This window comes from Jaculus jaculus, chromosome 7, assembly GCF_020740685.1.
Source record: "Jaculus jaculus isolate mJacJac1 chromosome 7, mJacJac1.mat.Y.cur, whole genome shotgun sequence".
Taxonomy (NCBI): Eukaryota; Metazoa; Chordata; class Mammalia; order Rodentia; family Dipodidae; genus Jaculus; species Jaculus jaculus.
In genome coordinates, this window is record NC_059108.1 from 109,427,509 (window position 1) to 109,444,870 (window position 17,362).

At 44.2% G+C, this 17,362-nt stretch overlaps 1 protein-coding gene across 1 annotated transcript in view; it reads right to left on the reverse strand.

Annotated features, from left to right (window-relative positions):
* Window positions 1-3,690: 3,690 nt before the first annotated feature.
* Gch1 (GTP cyclohydrolase 1) overlaps window positions 3,691-17,362 on the reverse strand; it is a 69,989-nt gene continuing 56,317 nt past the window's right edge. The window contains exons 4-6 of the mRNA XM_045155633.1: window positions 11,895-11,926; window positions 10,733-10,817; window positions 3,691-5,747 (exon numbers count right to left, since the gene is read on the reverse strand). Coding sequence (XP_045011568.1) covers window positions 5,621-5,747; window positions 10,733-10,817; window positions 11,895-11,926 — 244 coding nt within the window. The 3' untranslated portion in view covers window positions 3,691-5,620. The remainder of the gene's footprint in view (window positions 5,748-10,732; window positions 10,818-11,894; window positions 11,927-17,362) is intronic.

The window sequence follows — 17,362 nt, forward strand, 5'->3', positions numbered from 1 at the left end:
GTAGGTATGCTTAGCAGAAAATTCCAAGAAACAAAAGGGCTGAGGGGGGGGGGGGGTGCTTTTGATTTTATTTAAATTTTTTAAGTTTTTATTTTTATTTGAGACAGAGAGAGGGTGAGCAAACGAATGGATATGGTGCCAGGGCCTCTAGCCACCACAGCTAAACTCCAGACACATGTGCCACCTTGTGCATCTGGCTCACGTGGGACCTGGAGAATCGAACCTGGGTTCTTAGGCTTCATAGGCAAGTGCCTTAACCACTAAGCCATCTCTCCAGTCCTGAAAGGATATTTACTTCTCCCTCTGCAAGCCAGGCATTAGCTCTCAGTGATACTTAATGAAGTTTCTTTTTTCTTTTCTCTGTGTGTGTGTGTGTGTGTGTGTGTGTGTGTGTGTGTGTGTGTGTGTGTGTCACCCAATTGATTTTACGAGATAGGGTCTCACTCTGGCCCAGATTGGCCTCAAACCCAGTGATCCTCCTACTGGGATTAAAGGCTTGCACCACCACCCCCGGCTACCTCATTTTTGAGGCAGAGTATGTCACTGAATCTGGAGCTCACTGGTTTGGCTAAACTAGCTAGCCAGCCAGCCCCAAGCATCCTCCTGTCTGCACCTGCCCAGCTCTGGGATTTCAGGCGTGCACCACCATGCCCGGCTCTGAGGTGGGTGCTGGGATCTGCACTCAGGTCCTCGCGCTTACGTTACTCATTGAGCCATCTCCTCAACCCCAGCGAAGAGGATTTTGACAACCGTTGAGCCACAGATGCTCAGATAAGATTTGGAAAAGGACTTTATGTTCACATGCTCTGTGCTGACATGTAATCGTCTTTCCAAACATCCAGAAGAGAGACTCTAGTGAGAAATTTTGCTCTGAGATTAGCTGGCTTCGGTTAAGGTGCATCCCAGGCGACTGTTGTGCAATAATTCTATGGTCCCTGCTACTCAGAACTGTTTTAAATAGATGTTGCATTTACCTTCTCATTGCTGAGATAAAGCACCCAACCAAAAGCAGCTGATGGGAGAAAAGGATTTATTTGGGCTTACAGCCTCAAGGACAAGCTTTTGTGATGGTGGGGGGAAAGCAGGGTGTGATAAGAGGCTGCACACCCCCTCTGCCACAGCAGGTAAGCGAGCTGGCTGCAACGCCCATGAGCTCACCCACCTCACCCCCAGCACCACACCTCCTCCAGCAAGGCTCCACCCAAACTGCCATCAGTCGGAGACCAAGCATTCTGAACGTATTGGCTTATAGGGGACATCTGATTCCAACCACAGTGGATTTATATTTAGGATTTTTTATATATATTTAGCATAGTCCTCTGTTTTAGAAGCTAACGACCCTGCAAAGAGAAACGCTTTTGTCAACACACATTAGATGGAAAACCAAATCAGCAAATGGGGAGGAAAAGAAAATCTCATTTGTGTCCATGGTCAGCTTATGATCAAGTTCAAGAGAACTCAGGAAAGGAAGGGAGAGGAAGGAACCTACAACTTAAACTCAGGGGAGAATCAGCAGCCCCGGAAAGCTTTCTACACACCCAGCATGCCACTGCGGGATTCCTTCCCCGCAGCCTTCTGGAGTGTGTTCATGGCACTCCAACCACGTTTCCCTGGGCAGCACAGGCAGTAGAAAAGAAAAGATTTCTCAAAAGGTCAGAGTTATGAGCCGGGCGTGGTGGCACACGCCTTTAATCCCAGCACTCGGGAGGCAGAGGTAGGAGGATCACCATGAGTTTGAGGCCACCCTGAGACTACATAGTGAATTCCAGGTCAGCCTTGGCTATAGTGAGACCCTACCTAGAAAAAAACAAAATAAATAAACAAACAAATAAATAAACAAAGGTCAGAGTTATGGACACGTTGCTTGAAACAAACAGTAGAATGTAGCAAGTGGGCTCAGGAAACATGGGTAGATTCATCAAGAATATGAAATGCTTGTGCCAGGATTTACAAGCAGGTCCCAGCTGTACCTCAAAAGAGGAATAAAAGACAGCTTAAGGCTGGAGAGATGGTTTAGTGGTTAAGTGCTTGCCTGTGAAGCCTAAGAACCCCCGTTCAAGGGTCAATTCCCCAGGACCCACGTTAGCCAGATGCACAAGGGGGCGCACACATCTGGAATTTGTCTACAGTGGCTGGAGGCCCTGGTGTGCCCATGCTCCCTCCCCCCCTCCCTGTCTCTCTCTCTCTCACTGACTCTTTCTGACTGTTGCTCTCAAATAAATTTTAATAATTAACAAAGAATATATGTGTATAGCCAGGCATGGTAGCACATGTCTTTAATCTCTGCACTCAGGAAGCAGAGATAGGAGGATCGCCATGAGTTCAAGGCCACCCTGAGACTACAGAATGAATTCCAGGTCAGCCTGGGCTAGAGTTAAGACCCTACCTTGAAAAACAAAAAGTGTGTGCACGTAATTAATAAAGTTGAATTAGTAAAAGAAAAACTAATTTGTGTGATAGTGAATAGCATTTGGTGTACAGTGTGACTCCATTTCAGTTACACAGTATAAAATATTTATGGATGGAATGGCCTCAGAATTGCTTTGCAGTAATGGAGTGGAGATATGAGGTATAGGGATTGTAAACAAGATGACCATGAGGTGAAACTTATGGAGTTTTGTTTGTTTTACCAGCCAGAGTTTCATGTAGCCCAGACTGGCCTCAAATGCACTATGAAACTGAGCATGACCTTGAATTTCTAATCCTCCTACCTCTACCGCCCAAGAGTTGAGATTACAGGCATGAGCTACTACTTTGCTTGAGTTGGGACTTCTTGAAGCTGTGAGGTAAGTACCTGGAAGTTCATATGCTAGTTTCACTACTGCTACGCATGTTTTATTTTACATAATAACAAAAATAAATCAAGTGTCTTTGGGAGGAGTGGGGGAAGTTAGGGATTCATACTTCACCTTCAACTCACCCACTGAGGCGGCTCTTCTCACCCTCGGTGAGGATCCATGCCCATCTTGATATTCTGTGTTGACAGAACGCCTTGTTTCAACTTCGGATGACAAGGGTCTTAGGTATGCTTAAAGAAAACACACTTAGAAGTGGTAGCTTGGGCTGTGACTTGTGGTTTTAGGACTTTTTTATACCAGCAAACATTCCTTGGGGTGAAAAGATTCAATATCCAATATCTGCAGGGTCAGTCAAGGAGTAGAAGCCACTCCAGTGCCCAATATCTGGAGATACGGATGACCAGTAAGGACGGGAGCCACTGTCCAGGGGAGAGAGCAAGGGGGCATAAGATCATTGGCACTGGGCAGAAGTCAATCAGGAAAACTGTTGGCACCTCCCTGTTGGTTTTGGCAGGGCATGCTCCACCCCTAGGCTCTCTGCCTGTTTCACTTTCCTCCCTCAACAACTCCGGCTTAGGAGCAATGCCAGCTCTCTAGAGGCTGAAATTATAAATTAGGGTTGAGATAAGAGAGGGCACGACTCTTATCCCAGACCTCCCTCCCCCATGACCAGGAGCAATCTAGAGCTAGCAATACTCCATTCGCACATCAAGGAGAAACTGTCAGAGGTGTGTGTTCTCTGGTGCTTTGTGTTACCACGGACATAGATAGACTAACAGCCTGATGGACAACAGAGTTTCTTAAAATGGGCCTCTTGGCTAGCCATAACCAAAATAGCAGGATTGGCATGTCATATTTATACTGGTTGTTGAAGAAGAAAGTTTCACAAGAACAAAATTATCACACTTTAATAATTTAAATAGAACCAACTTCCAGAACACACACACACACACAGAAAATTCAAACAATGTAATTGAACAGTATATTTTAAGAGCATCAATTATTTAAAATCCCCCCCCTCCATGGACTTGGTGTCATGGATATGAAACGGTAATTTTAAAGCACTACAGACCAGAGTGAAATAGACAAGAGTGTTACTTCACAGGTACAAAGCTACAACAGCTGAGGATACATCAAACATTTTAAGACCACTTCTAGGGAACATCCCCACAGAGACAGAGGTACAGCTAACAGTTTCTTTGGTTCTCCAAGTCACACTTGTTTTTACTTTAAAATACTAAACATGAACTGAGTGCTTAGAATTCTGCCTACAGGTGTCCAAATAGTAAACAGACTAATGTTCCTACCAGGCTGGATTTTATAAGGAACTAAAACTCAACCACCACTGTACTTTAGAAACCCTAAATATAGAAGGTGCCAGGGGAAAGTACTAGATTTTAAAACAACAAGCAAAAACCCCACCTCTGCCATCTTGCTTCATCATAAGCTGACAAGAATCTAGGCGACAGAGGTACGCTGTCACTGGTAAAGCAAGCTAGGGGATGAGATAAAGGCATGTCAATCAAGTGAGAAACTTCTTAGTGAAATAACCGAGTTTGGGTTTTTGCAAGGGAGTTCGGGTATTTTGTTTTAACTTGGCCCACACTGCCCCAGTGGAGGAAATTTTAAGATAAATAGTAATAAGGCAAGTTTCCTGGACTAAAACATACCACCTGAACAGACTTACACTGAAGACAAAACCCACGTGGACCTGAAGGGAGAAAACCAGAGCCCCAGTGCATTTCCACAGCGGAGCTTGACCAAAGCGGTGGGCACAGCACTGACGCAGGCCGCTGCCAGCGTGCCCTGTGCTCCTTTGGGTCCGCGAAAGCCAGGGCTGTGCAGCCTGCAAAGGCAAGAGCACGCTTACGAAACACTGGAAATGCCTAAGAGTCTTGCACCTTAGACGGCCCGGCCACTCTCACGCCTTTTGCGACACTTTGAAAAATGTCTTGTAAGACTTGTTTTAAATGCTTTGAGGCATTGGAACATGTCAAGTACACTGACAAGAAACTTCTAAAGGGGAAACCGTGATGACTGGTTGTTGCAGTGAACATTAAGACATAAAGTAATGTTTTGATTTGTTTTTAAAAAAAAATTCAAAGGCATCTACACTCTACATGGTGTGATAGTCTCATCAAGGCACAGAGAGTTAAATGTCTAAATCCCTGTATGTTGAAATGAGAACAAAGTCATAAACAACTCCAGGAACAAATTCCCTGCACTCAAAAGAAGAATGTGCCTTTTTTTTTTCCCACAACTCACAGTAAAATTAAAAACGCATGCTTCACCACCTCCCCAGGGAGATGAACCTTAGAGTTGGATAGTTAATATATCAAAACCAAAATGCCACTGATGGTGTAATCGACATGAGCCCAGCAGAGAGGAGCCTGTGTGACTGAGTTCATAGAGCCATGCACCCCGTATGTAAATCGTTACTGGCACTTTTAACATCCTACCATTTCCACTGGAGGCGGAAAAGGCAGAATGGTGGCCAGGGCGCTAACGAGTTGGATTCCCTGCGACTTCAACCAACCCCATGGACTCTCCTCCTGCCCTCCCTCAGGCTACCTGAATGTCAGTGGTCGGAGCATACAGCTCACACTGTTGGCACTTCACTTGAACGTTGCCACTGAAAAGGTGGCAAGAAGAAAGGGTTCATCCCTTGTTTAATTCTTTTTATTTGACTATCTATAAATAATTCTTAAATACGATTAGCGGCGAGGGATAAAGTCCACATCTGTACCAACTGGAAACGGGATGCACGATGACGCCAGACCATGCACGGGCAGTAGGAGCTGCGCACCACGCTGTGCACTGAGTTAGCTCCTGATCAGGGTGAGGAACTCTTCCCGAGTCTTCGGGTCTTCCCGGAACACACCCAGCATGGTGCTGGTAACAGTTTTGCTGTTCATTTTCTGTACCCCTCGCATGACCATACACATGTGTCTAAAAGACAAGATAAGAAAGGTTATTTAGATGGCTTGGCGGATAAGGCAATGGCCTGGGAAGCCAAAGGACCCAGGTTCGATACCCCAGTACCCACATAAGCCAGATGTACAAGGGGCACATGCATCTGGAGTTTGTTTGCAGTGGCCCTGGCATGCCCATTCTCTCTCTGTCTCTCTTCTATCTCTCTCGCCCTCTCTCTCTCTCTGCTTACAAATAAATAAAATTTTTTTAAAAAAGAAAAATGTTATCTAAACTTTCAAAAAAATGTTGTCTTAATAGTGTGTATTATCAGTAAGTCTCTGATGCACCCAACAAGAAAATGTAATTTTGTTTTTGAGTGAAAGCAATGTAAGTACCTCCAGAGATATATAAGTTCTACATCAAAAGAAATTCAGAACTTTTGTTTGATCCACTTTCACTGCTGGCCTCACTAGGAAGAATCCAGGCAACGTTGGTCGGTGAATCTAAGCTCCTTGAAAGCAGGCAGCACGCACAGACCTGAGCCCATGGCCTGCTACAGGCTGGATGAAAACCCACACGATCCGTGCGAGCCTCACAACTCCCTCTAACATAAAGAAGTGAGTATGGGGCTGGAGAGATGGCTTAGTGGTTAAGCGCTTGCCTGTGAAGCCTAAGGACCCCGGTTCGAGGCTCAACTACCCAGGACCCACGTTAGCCAGATGCACAAGGGGGCGCAACGCATCTGGAGTTCGTTTGCAGTGGTTGGAGGCCCTGGCACGTCCATTCTCTCTCTCTCTCTGTCCGTTTGCCTCTTTCTCTCTCTGTCTGTTGCTCTCAAATAAATAAATAAACAATTTAAAAAAAAAAAGAAGTGAGTATGGTACCATTGCCATTTGGGTCTAGATTTGTGTTTCCCACCTCTCCATTCCCCTCTCCTCCCCTCCCTCCCCACTCATCCTATTGTTTAGTCCATGAGATGCTTGCTGGGTATGTAAGGTATTTTGGGTAGGTTCAGGTTAGGTGCTGTAGATGAGTGAGACTGTATGGTGATTTTTTTTTTTTTTCTGTGATTGAGTAAGTTCACTGAGAATGATCTGTTCCGGGTTCAACCATTTTTCCTTAAATTTCATTGTGTCATTTTTTCTTACTGCTATAGGAACTCCATTGTGTAGATATACCACATCTTAGTTATCCATTCTTCTAGTGATGGACATCTGGGTTGATTCCAGCTCTTTTTTTTTTTTTTTTTTCAATTTTTAAGCTTTTATTTTAAAAACTTCTAATGTTGATAATAATGTCACCTGAGTTTGAATATAAATAATTCCTCTTCATCATAAATTTTTTTTTTTTTTCTTAACTATTACAAATTGAGCGCTACAAACATGGTTGAGCAACGAAGGGGTGGGAAACACAAATCTAGACCCAAACGGCAATGGTACCATAAAATTCTACTTCCTTTTTTTTTTTTAATTTAATTTATTAGTTTTCTTTTGGGTAAATACAGGCAGTTTGGTACCATTATTTAGGCTCATCTGTGATCTACCCCCTCCCATTAGACCCTCCTTGTTGATGAAAATGGGTCGTGCATTGTGGAGTTAGCCCCCAGTTATTGGTATGATAAATGTCTCTGCAAATCATGACCCAACATGTGACTCTGACATTCTTTCCGCCCCCTCTTCCGCAAAATTTCCCTGAGCCATGTCGGGTTCATTTTTGGTCAAAATTCTACTTCCTAAAAGGCAGACCAAATGGCTGAACCTTCACCAGGCCTTAGAGGGAACACTTGAACCACAAGACACTGGAGATTGTATGATGAAGACTGACCTTAATCTTCTATAGCTTCCCCCCCTCCCTCCCTCCCTCTCACTCTCTTCTCTCTCACTCTTGTATATTAGTTATTTTCTTCCTTTTCTTAGTGGGCACTGACCTGTAACTCCCAGTACCAGCATGTGGCTATCATCCACAATGAGCTTTTGATCAGAGAGACCTACAGGGTTTCCTAAAAGAAAGACAGATTTCTGTCCGAGTACTTAATGACTCACCAAAGGTTAGTGGTAAGACCCTACTGCTGAAGACACCTTATGTGGTTGACACGTAAAATGGAACGGCATGGCTGGAAGCTGGAAGAGAGTCAGTCCCCAGACAGTCAGTGTGTCTAGTGCAAGAAGGTGCTACATGGGCGACTGTGGGAAAAGGACCAATATCTGTCCAAGAAACTCATGGTCTAACCTACTAAGCAGCAAATAACCTGTTGTGATGCCCACACAAGTGCAATAGTGGCACACAGCCATGGTGGGGAACCAACTGCTCTTGACTTGCCTAACTGATCCCCTCAGTGGTACAGGACCCATAGCTAGAGCTGGAAAACAAATCAGAACCATATCCAAACATAAGCCCACTCTCCATTATCAAGCTACCATCAATCATGGGCTACAAGAGGACCTACACCTATTAAATTCTCTATAAAAATAGTAAGGGTTATCTCATTTGTCCTGGTGCTAACTTACTCTCCATTGGAGAATCTGCTTCTCTTTTTCAGATAGATATACATCCAAAAGAGAGAGCCACCCCATCATACCTAAAAGGTCCCTAGCTGAAACTAAGAAAAACTGGTGAAACAAGCAAGGTTGCTGTTTTGATGGACCGGGTACCAGCACAAGGGTGAAGGAGATCAACACAGAGAAAAATCAACTCCTACCAAATGAGAGAGCCAGAGCCCCAGAAGCCCCCAACACCTCATCACTGAAGTAGACCAAAAATGATCCCAACGTGGCTCAGGGAAATTTTGTGGAAGAGGGGGCGGAAAGAATGTCAGAGCCACATGTTGGGTCATGATATGCAGAGTCATTTATCCTACCCATAACTGTGGGCTAACTCCATAATGCATGACTCATATACCTCAACAAGGAGGGGTCAAGGGGAAGGGTTAGGTCACGGATGAGCCTAATAATGGTACCAAACTGACTGTAGTTGCTGAATACAAAACTATTTAATAAAAAAGAAGTGAGTATGTCCGAAGGTGATTCTATGCCACATGACCTCACTCAAGTGTGGAACCCAAGAGTGTATAGTGGTTACCAGAGAAGGAGAGTTTGGGGAAGAGGAGAGTGTACCAGTTACAGTTCAAAACAGCAAGAAATTCTGGCCTCCTATTGTAGTGCAGGGTGACCACAGGTGACTATCATGGACTGCATATTTCAAAGGGCAGGAAGAAAGGAGTTTGAATGTTTTTATCATAGAGGAATCACACGTGTGAGGAGTTAGGTACATGTAACCTGACATAAGCATTGCTCAATGTGCATATCCATCATAATTTAAGTTTATGTCACTAGTAGGTATTATTTTTGTGTTTTTATGTTATTTTTTTATTAAGAACATGCTTTCGGGGGCTGGAGTGATAGCTTAGTGGTTAAGGTGCTTGCCTGCTAAACCAAAGGACCCAGGTTCAATTCCCCAGTACCCACATAATCCAGATGCACAAGGTAGCACATGTGTCTGGAGATTTTTACAGTGGCTAGAGATCCTGGCTTGCCCATTCATTCTCTCTCTCTCTCTCCCCCACTTTCTCTAAGATAAATAAAAGTAATATAATTTTTTTAAAAAGAAGGAATGTTCTCTGTAGCCAGGCAGGTGGTACACGCCTTTAATCCCATTACTTGGGAGGTAGAGGTAGGAGGAATGCTATGAGCTCAAGGCCAGCTGGAGAACATAATGAATCCCAGGTCAGCCTGGGCTAGAGCGAGACCCCACCTCGAAAAGCCAAAAAAAAAAGAAAGAAAGAAAAAATAGAATATATTTTGTATGTTATATTAAAATGAAGTGTTTTAAGTTGCCCTTTGTACAAACATGTGACAACATACTAGAGGAACTGTGTGCACTAGCCAAAAGCTAAAGAAAAAAGGAAGACATGAAACAGTACCAGCTGTAGATCTTTGTCATTTTGCTGTTTGAAAATAACTAATATATCCTTTTAAAAAGGAGGGAAGATGCTGAAGATATGGCTTAGCGATTAAGGTGCTTGCTTGTGAGCCTAAGGACTCAGGTTTGATTCCCCAGTACCCACATAAGTCAGATGCACAAGGTGGCACATATGTGTGGAGTTTGTTTGCAGTGGCTGGAGGCCCTGGCATGACCATTCTCTCCATCTGCCCCCCCTCTAAAATAAGTAAACAAGCTGGGTGTGGGGACACATGTCTTTAATCCCAGTACTCGTTAGGCAGAGCTGAGGGGATCACTGTGAGTTCGAGGCCACCCTGAGACTCCATAGTGAATTCCAGGTCAGCCTGGACTACAGTGAGACCCTACCTCGAAAAACAACAACAAAATGTAAATAAAATATTTTTTTTAAAAAGGAACACAGCCGGGTGTGGTGGCACATGCCTTTAATCCCAGCACTCAGGAGGCAGAGGTGAGTTCGAGGCCACCCTGAGACTCCATAGTGAATTCCAGGTCAGCCTGGGCTAGAGTGAGACTCTACTTCGAAAAACCAAAAGAAAAAAAAAAAAAAGAACACAGCCAGCTGGAGAGATGGCTTAGTGGTTAAGGCACTTGCCTGCAAAGCCAAAGGACTCAGGTTCAATTCCCCAGGACCCAAGTAATCCAGAGGTACAAGGTGGCACATATATTTGGACTTTGCTTGCAGTGACTGGAGCCCTGGTGTGTCCATTTTCTTTGTTTGTTTGTTTCTTTCTTTCTTTCTTTCTCTCTCTTTCTTTCTCTCTCTCTCTCTCTCTAATAAATAAATAAAAATAAAATATTTTTTTAAAAAAGGAACACAGCCAATCATATAAATTTCTGCAATGATGCTTATGGCTCCATATACCACAATTCTCACGAAGGAAGAGGTTTCTTCCCATCCCTAGTCCCTGTGTCGGCTACACTGTGAGTGAAAAAGAAGAAAGGCTTTAAGGTCCGAGATGGAAACCACAGTGACAGTTGTGGCATCACCTGGCCCTCAAATACTGAGCGAACGTGAAGGTGGTGAGTGTACAACGGACGTGATCAAGGCAGGATGGACTTACGTGGCTTCGATCACTACCCCGACTCCAGCAGGTCGCAAGGCTTCTGTGATTGCAATGGCGATCTGTTTTGTGAGGCGCTCTTGAACTGGGGATGTGACAAAGAGCTCAGTTTAAGAGTCACATAAGACATCTGGAAGCTTTCTAGCCTTTAGAATATTTGCAATCTTAAGAATCAGTTTCCAGGCTGGAGAAATGGCTTAGTGGTTCAGGCATAGTTGCCTGTGAAGCCTAAGGATGCAGGCTCGACTTGCTAGAACCCACGTAAGCCGGATGCACATGGTGGTGCATGCGACTGGAGTTTGTTTGCTGTGGCTAGAGGCCCTGGTGCACCCATTCTCTCTCTCTAATAAATAAATACAAATATTTTGTTTTTAAAAAAGCAGTTTTCTGTGAGATTCAAGAGCCAAGACACAACAGCTTTTACCAGTCTATTGTTTGCTAACCAAGCCTCAAGGAAGCCCTGGGTCAATTTTCTCACAGGTACTCTAGGTACTGAAGAAACCCCTCACCTGCCAGGGCCCCAGCAGGACAGGGCCTAGGATGGGGACTCTCCTGCATGAGCAACAACGAGTGCTGGTCACCAAGCATCTCCGTGGGACCGGATAGCACAAACACAAGGTTGCAATGGAACTACCAAGGCAACTAATTGTTGAGGTGTTGGGAACCAATGACTTAGCCTAAATAATAGTTTTGGGTGCTCACTAAAACAACTTGTCTTTGAACATATACAAGGGTGTTCAGTGAAGCATGTATATACTACCAGAAAATTGACAAAAATGCCCAAATGTCTATCAGAGCAGGGACTCGTTAAATCAAGCCATGGCATAAATAAACGAGATAGTTACAAGGGGGAGGGGACTGTTTGAGATTTGCTGAGTGAAAAAGAAAGCAGGAGGGGTGTGAGGCCAATTGTGTAAAATACAAGCCTCCTTTTGCCTAAATACAACATAAAGGGTCTCGTTTGAAAACGCTAGTATATGCACAGGCATGTGGGATTTCTTTTTCAGTTTTGAAACAGACTTTCTTCTTTACCATCCTAAAAGGCTTTCATTTCTTTATTACACTTTGAATAGAACATACATATTCTGTAAGAAAGTTTGCTATGACTGTAGTTAACTAGATACATATAGTTTTTTTATAACTAAAGATTGTAAGTGTTTACCTTGTAGTCTTCTACTGTAGATTTCTACAATCCTAGGGGAGAGAGAACGGCGTTAGTTAATCACGCATTATTGAGAGCTTGTTTGGAGGGTCTACAGGGGAGCGCAGCTACTCTGTACCCTTGACCGAAGACCGCTCCTCCTCTACTCGGGGAAGGTCGTCCTCTTCGACCGAGCGTGCAGCTTCGGGAGGGACGCAATGGAGCGGCAAGGGAGGAAGGGGACACCCGCCTCACCAGCCAGATCAGCCGAATCAACCCTGGCAATCAGATGTCACAGCCAGGTTGCCCTCACATTTAATCACCCATCATTTGAAACGAATTCAATAAAACTTTCTTATAAGACAAAAGGGACTTTTCTTGAAGCTGTAGTGGGGGCGCTGCCGTGGGAAGCAGTGAGAATACTAGATGCAAGTCCCTCAAGCAGATGCAGTCTACCTCCAACACGATGGTGCTTCCTGGTGTCCCCAAAGACAGAGAGAAAGGGACAGCGGAGTCGCCAAGCATAGCAAGCATTCCTTTAGAGAAAGCATAATTAGAGAGGAGGAACAAATCTTAGAGCTCCCAAGTCATCAATTTTAGGTGAACTCTCAAGTGTTCTAATTAGTTAATCATACGTTTTCATAAAGTAAAAATAAAAAGGGTATTTGTTAATTAATTTAGGTCAACTACTACACCAACTAATTCTATTATGGTAATCAGATTAGAACAGATTAGGCTTTTTCAGAAGTCGCATTCTTTATGATGGTTTTACATAAATACTTCATAAGATTAATTTGCCTAAGATAAGAGCTTCCTGGTCTCACAATGCAACCTGTCAGGTGAAGCATTCTCCCCTTTCTAGTCAGCAAAGGCAAAGACGACAACATGAGTTACCAGTAGGTGGAAGTAATTCATGCTAAGGGCCTTTTCTTCAAAATTGGGCTATCTGCTCATGAATAGGAGCTCAGTTTAAGAGTCACTTCTCCTATGAGACATTTTATGGCCCCTGCCCCCCACCTATCCACCTTGGACAAAACTGGCAACTTATTCATTCATATGTGTAACCACCAACACACTCAGTAACAGATATGGCACGTTCTTTACCCCTCAACATGGCAAGAACCACTCTGATGCTTCATGTTCCTAGTAGGTATAGAATATGAAGATATATACTACTTTATGTTGAACAAAAACCTCAGGAAGGATAGCTTGTATATGTTACTTCTGGTGGTTTTTCAGATAACTAGTCATGCAAGTATGAGATGTGGGGCTGGAGAGATGGCTCGGCCTTTAATAAGAGATGTTATTGATTTAAAGTTAAGAGTTTCCTTGTGAGGCACAAGGAAGTTGGCTTAGTGATTAAAGGCTGTTGCTTGCAAAGTCTGCCAGCCTGAGTTCAATTCCCAAGCCATCCACATAAGGCAGACACAAACATTTTGACAGAGGATGATAGAAGAAATGAGACAACAGAGGAATGACTGAAAAAAAAAAAAAAAAAAAGGAATGTCCTGATCAAATTGTAGTATGTTCATATATCAAAGTCCTTAGATTAAAAAGACGTGGTGCAAGGGCCTGCCATTTGTTTGCAGTGACAAGGGCTCCTAGTGTCCACACGTACACACACGCATGCACACACACAAGTACATAAATATTTTAAAACCCTAAAAATTCATTTGTGATTTTTTTTTTTCTTGAGTATAATAGAGACTATAAGCCAATAGTAACACTGAGAACTGTTTTGCTCCACAAACTTTTTTTTTTTTTTTCTTTTTCAAGGTAAGGTCTCACTCTAGCCCAGGCTGACCTGGAATTCACTATGGAGTCTCAGGGTGGCCTCAAAGTCATGGCGATCCTCCCGCCTCTGCCTCCCGAGTGCTGGGATTAAAGGCGTGCGCCACCACGCCTGGCTTTGCTCCACACTTTAATATTTATTTTTACTTGACAGAGAAAGAGGGACGAAGGGAGGGAGAGAGAATATGGGTGTGCCAGGACCTCCAGCCACTGCAAAAGAACTCCAGACATGTGCACCCCATTGTGCATCTGGCTAACATGGGTCCTGGAGAATCAAATCTAGGTCCTTTGGCTTTGCAGGAAAATGCCTTAACTGCTAAAGCCATCCCTCCAGCCCTTTTTAAAAAAATATTTATTATTTATTTATTTATTTATTTGACAGAGAAAGAGGGAGACAGAGAGAGAGAGCACAAGCACACTTTAAAAATAAGAATAAGAAGCCAGGCGTGGTGGCGCACGCCTTTAATCCCAGCACTTGGGAGGCAGAGGTAGGAGGATTGTCATGAGTTCAAGGCCACCCTGAGGCTAGTGAATTCCAGGTCAGCCTGGACCAGAGTTGGACACTGTTAGCCTAACCACAGCAGCCATATTTTCACTGCAGCCACTTTCATGCTGTGTGCTCTGCAGTGTGGCATGTTACATGCAGTGGGGATTCAAATCTATTGGTATTGTGTGGGATTTAATAGGTGCCTGGAATCTGAAGGTTAATATTTTGCATGTGTTCTGAAAACCCTTCTGGGCATTATCTTTTCTAATACTATATCTACCCCATTACCTGATATCTCTTAGAGCTCCAGTGAAGGCATATTAGACCTTCTCAGACTTTTGCCTCTTAAATTCTCATCCATACTGTCCACCTGTCTGTGTTACATTTGGCATAATCTCCTCAGACAGGGTCACTATGTCTCTATCTATGCTTTATCTGTTGTTTAAATGAGCATCCTGGGCTTGGCTGTCATTTATCATAGCTTTTCATTTCTGGAGGCTGTATTTGGTTCTTTTTCTAATCTGCTTCAATAGCTCTGAAGTTCCTTATTCCTCTGTCAAGCCTTCAGTTTTTCATTTATTTGTTTCATATTCTGTTTTTGATAACTCCGGCCTCTGCCCTCTTTGTCCATTTGTGTTTGTTTTCTTTTACTTTCGGTGAATTCATGTCAACTTCATTTGTAAGAATTATTTTGAAACCTACATAAAAGTATATCAAAGAAGCCAGGCATGCTGGCATGACCCACAACCCTAGACCTTGAGAAGATGAGGCAGGAGGATTGGGAGTTCAATAGTACATAAGCTCAAAGCCATCCTGAACTCCACAGGAAGCATAGGAAGATCTTGTCTCAGAGGGGGACTGGGGGGAGTTCAGAGAGTATGGACTTGCTTCTGTTAGCCACCTGGAAGGCTACCTCCTTGATGCCATTGTGACCACATTATTGCCTTGGGTTTTTTGAAAGCCTAAAGTAATGATAATTCTGACGCCAGGCTTGTGAATACATGTCTGGGGGGTCTTTTTCCTCTTGCCTGCTCTTCCCAATCGAAGACCATGTCCTTTCACTGGTCAAGCCCTGGACTCTCACTGGACTTGCTTCTGCTTCCCAGAAGCACACGCGTGCACTGCACGGCAGGGCTGTCACGGCAACCTCACTCCCAGTCATGGGGTCAGCAGCTGAGTCCAGTGCGAAGCACTCACTCTTCAGGTCTGAAAACTGCATTTCAAGGAGCTTGTTCAAGAAGACGGTTTGACATTCATAATTTTAACAGCTGCATTCATAAATGAGATTATAGCTCTTTGCTGAGCCTTGCCAAGCTTTGTTATCAGGAATAGGCAGTTTCACCAAATGGCTCGGGTAGTTTTACAGGGTGCTTCTATGCTCCTGAATTATAACAGAAATCTGTGGATGCTTCAAAGGAGGAAGGAATCTCTATAAAACTGAGTGGCTCTAGCCCCTTCCCTCAACACTATGACTTTCCTTGATTGTCACTTGGATATCCAGGTTTTCTCTCAGTGCTCACACCTGCAATTCCAACACTCTAGAGTCTGAAGCAGAAAGATTATGAGCTCAAGGCCACCTTGGGCTACAAACCAGTAAGAGAAGGAAGGAAGGAAGGAAGGAAGGAAGGAAGGAAGGAAGGAAGGAAGGAAGGAAGGAAGGAAGGAAGGAAGGAAGGAAGGGAAGCAGCAGCAGCAGCCAGATGTGGTCTTTAATCCCAGCACTCAGGAGGCAGAGGTAGGAGGGTTGCCATGAGTTTGAGGTCACCCCAAGACTATCATAGTGAATTCCAGGTCAGCCTGGGCTAGAGCGAGACCCTACCTTGGGAAAAAAAAATTTATAAGTTTTTAAAAATATTTTTGGTTTTGTCAGTACACACTCTCACTCTAGTCCAGGCTGACCTGGAACTCATTATGTAGTCTCAGGCTGGCTTCAAATTTATAACGATCCTTCTACCTCTGCCTGCAGAGTGCTGGGATTAAAGGTATGCGCCACCACACCCAACCTTTTTAAAAGGCATCTTTTTTAGTCACATAGCTTCTCATTCCTAAGCATGCGTGCGTGTGTGTATGTGTATGTGGGGGGAGGGGCAGGTTTCACTCTAGTCTAGGCTGGGCTGGAACTCACTCTGTAGCTCCAGGATGGCCTTGAACTCACAGTATTGCTCATACCTCAGCCTTCAGAGTGCTGGGACTAAAGGCATATGCCACCATGCCCAGCTTTCATTGCTAAATATTAATGCATCTCTTTAATCAGACTTCCCAATAATCTGATACAATATTTTCTAGACTTATGATTTTTATTCTTTTGGAGTATTCTAAATTACTTCAACGAGTTTGAGCTTCATTTTAAAAACTGTGGGGAGCCACAAAAGGAATAGCACAATTAAATCCACACTTCAGAAAGAACACTCCAGAACACCAGATAGCCAACCTAAGGACCACAGTGGGGAGAGGTGGAGAAGAGCTGGGAGTTTAATCCACAGTCCAGGAGGAAGGGAAGCAAGGCTCAGCAGAGAGTGGCAGGAGGAGAGCAAGAAGGGGGCACCTGCGGGCAGGAGGTAGGGCTGGGGTGAATGCCGGGAGCATCCAGCAGGTGTGGAGGGGCTCCTGCTCGCTCCTGCTCCTGAGCACCAACAGACGAGAGCAAAGATTTCAGTGTCAAGATGAGGCCGTGCAAACAAACAAAAGAGTCTGTGACCATAGAGAAGTGTAATGTTTCTTTATGGAAATATAATACTATAAAGGCTGACGTGGTGGTGCAGGTCTGTAATCCCAGCACTCTGGAGACTGAGGCAAAAGGACCACAACTACAAACCCAAGGCCAACCTCTCCTGCACAGGGAGTTTGAGGCAGCCTGGGCTACATGCAAAAACTAGGCATGGCGACCCATGCTTGTAATGCCAGCACTGAGGTGGTAAAGATAGGAGGATCAGAAGTTCAAGGTTATCCTCAGCTACATCATGAGCGCCAGCCTAGGCTGTATGAGATCCTATCTCAAAACAAACAGGCAAGCAAGACTAAAAAGACAACCGCCACTGGGTGTGGTGACACACGCCCTTAATCCCAGCACTCGGGAGGCAGAGGTAGGGGGATTGCTGTGGTTCGAGGCCACCCTGGACTACATAGTGAATTCCAGGTCAGCCTGGGCTAGAGTGAGACCCTACCTTGAAAAAAAAATCTAAACATACAAATACCATAAGCTCCAGGTATA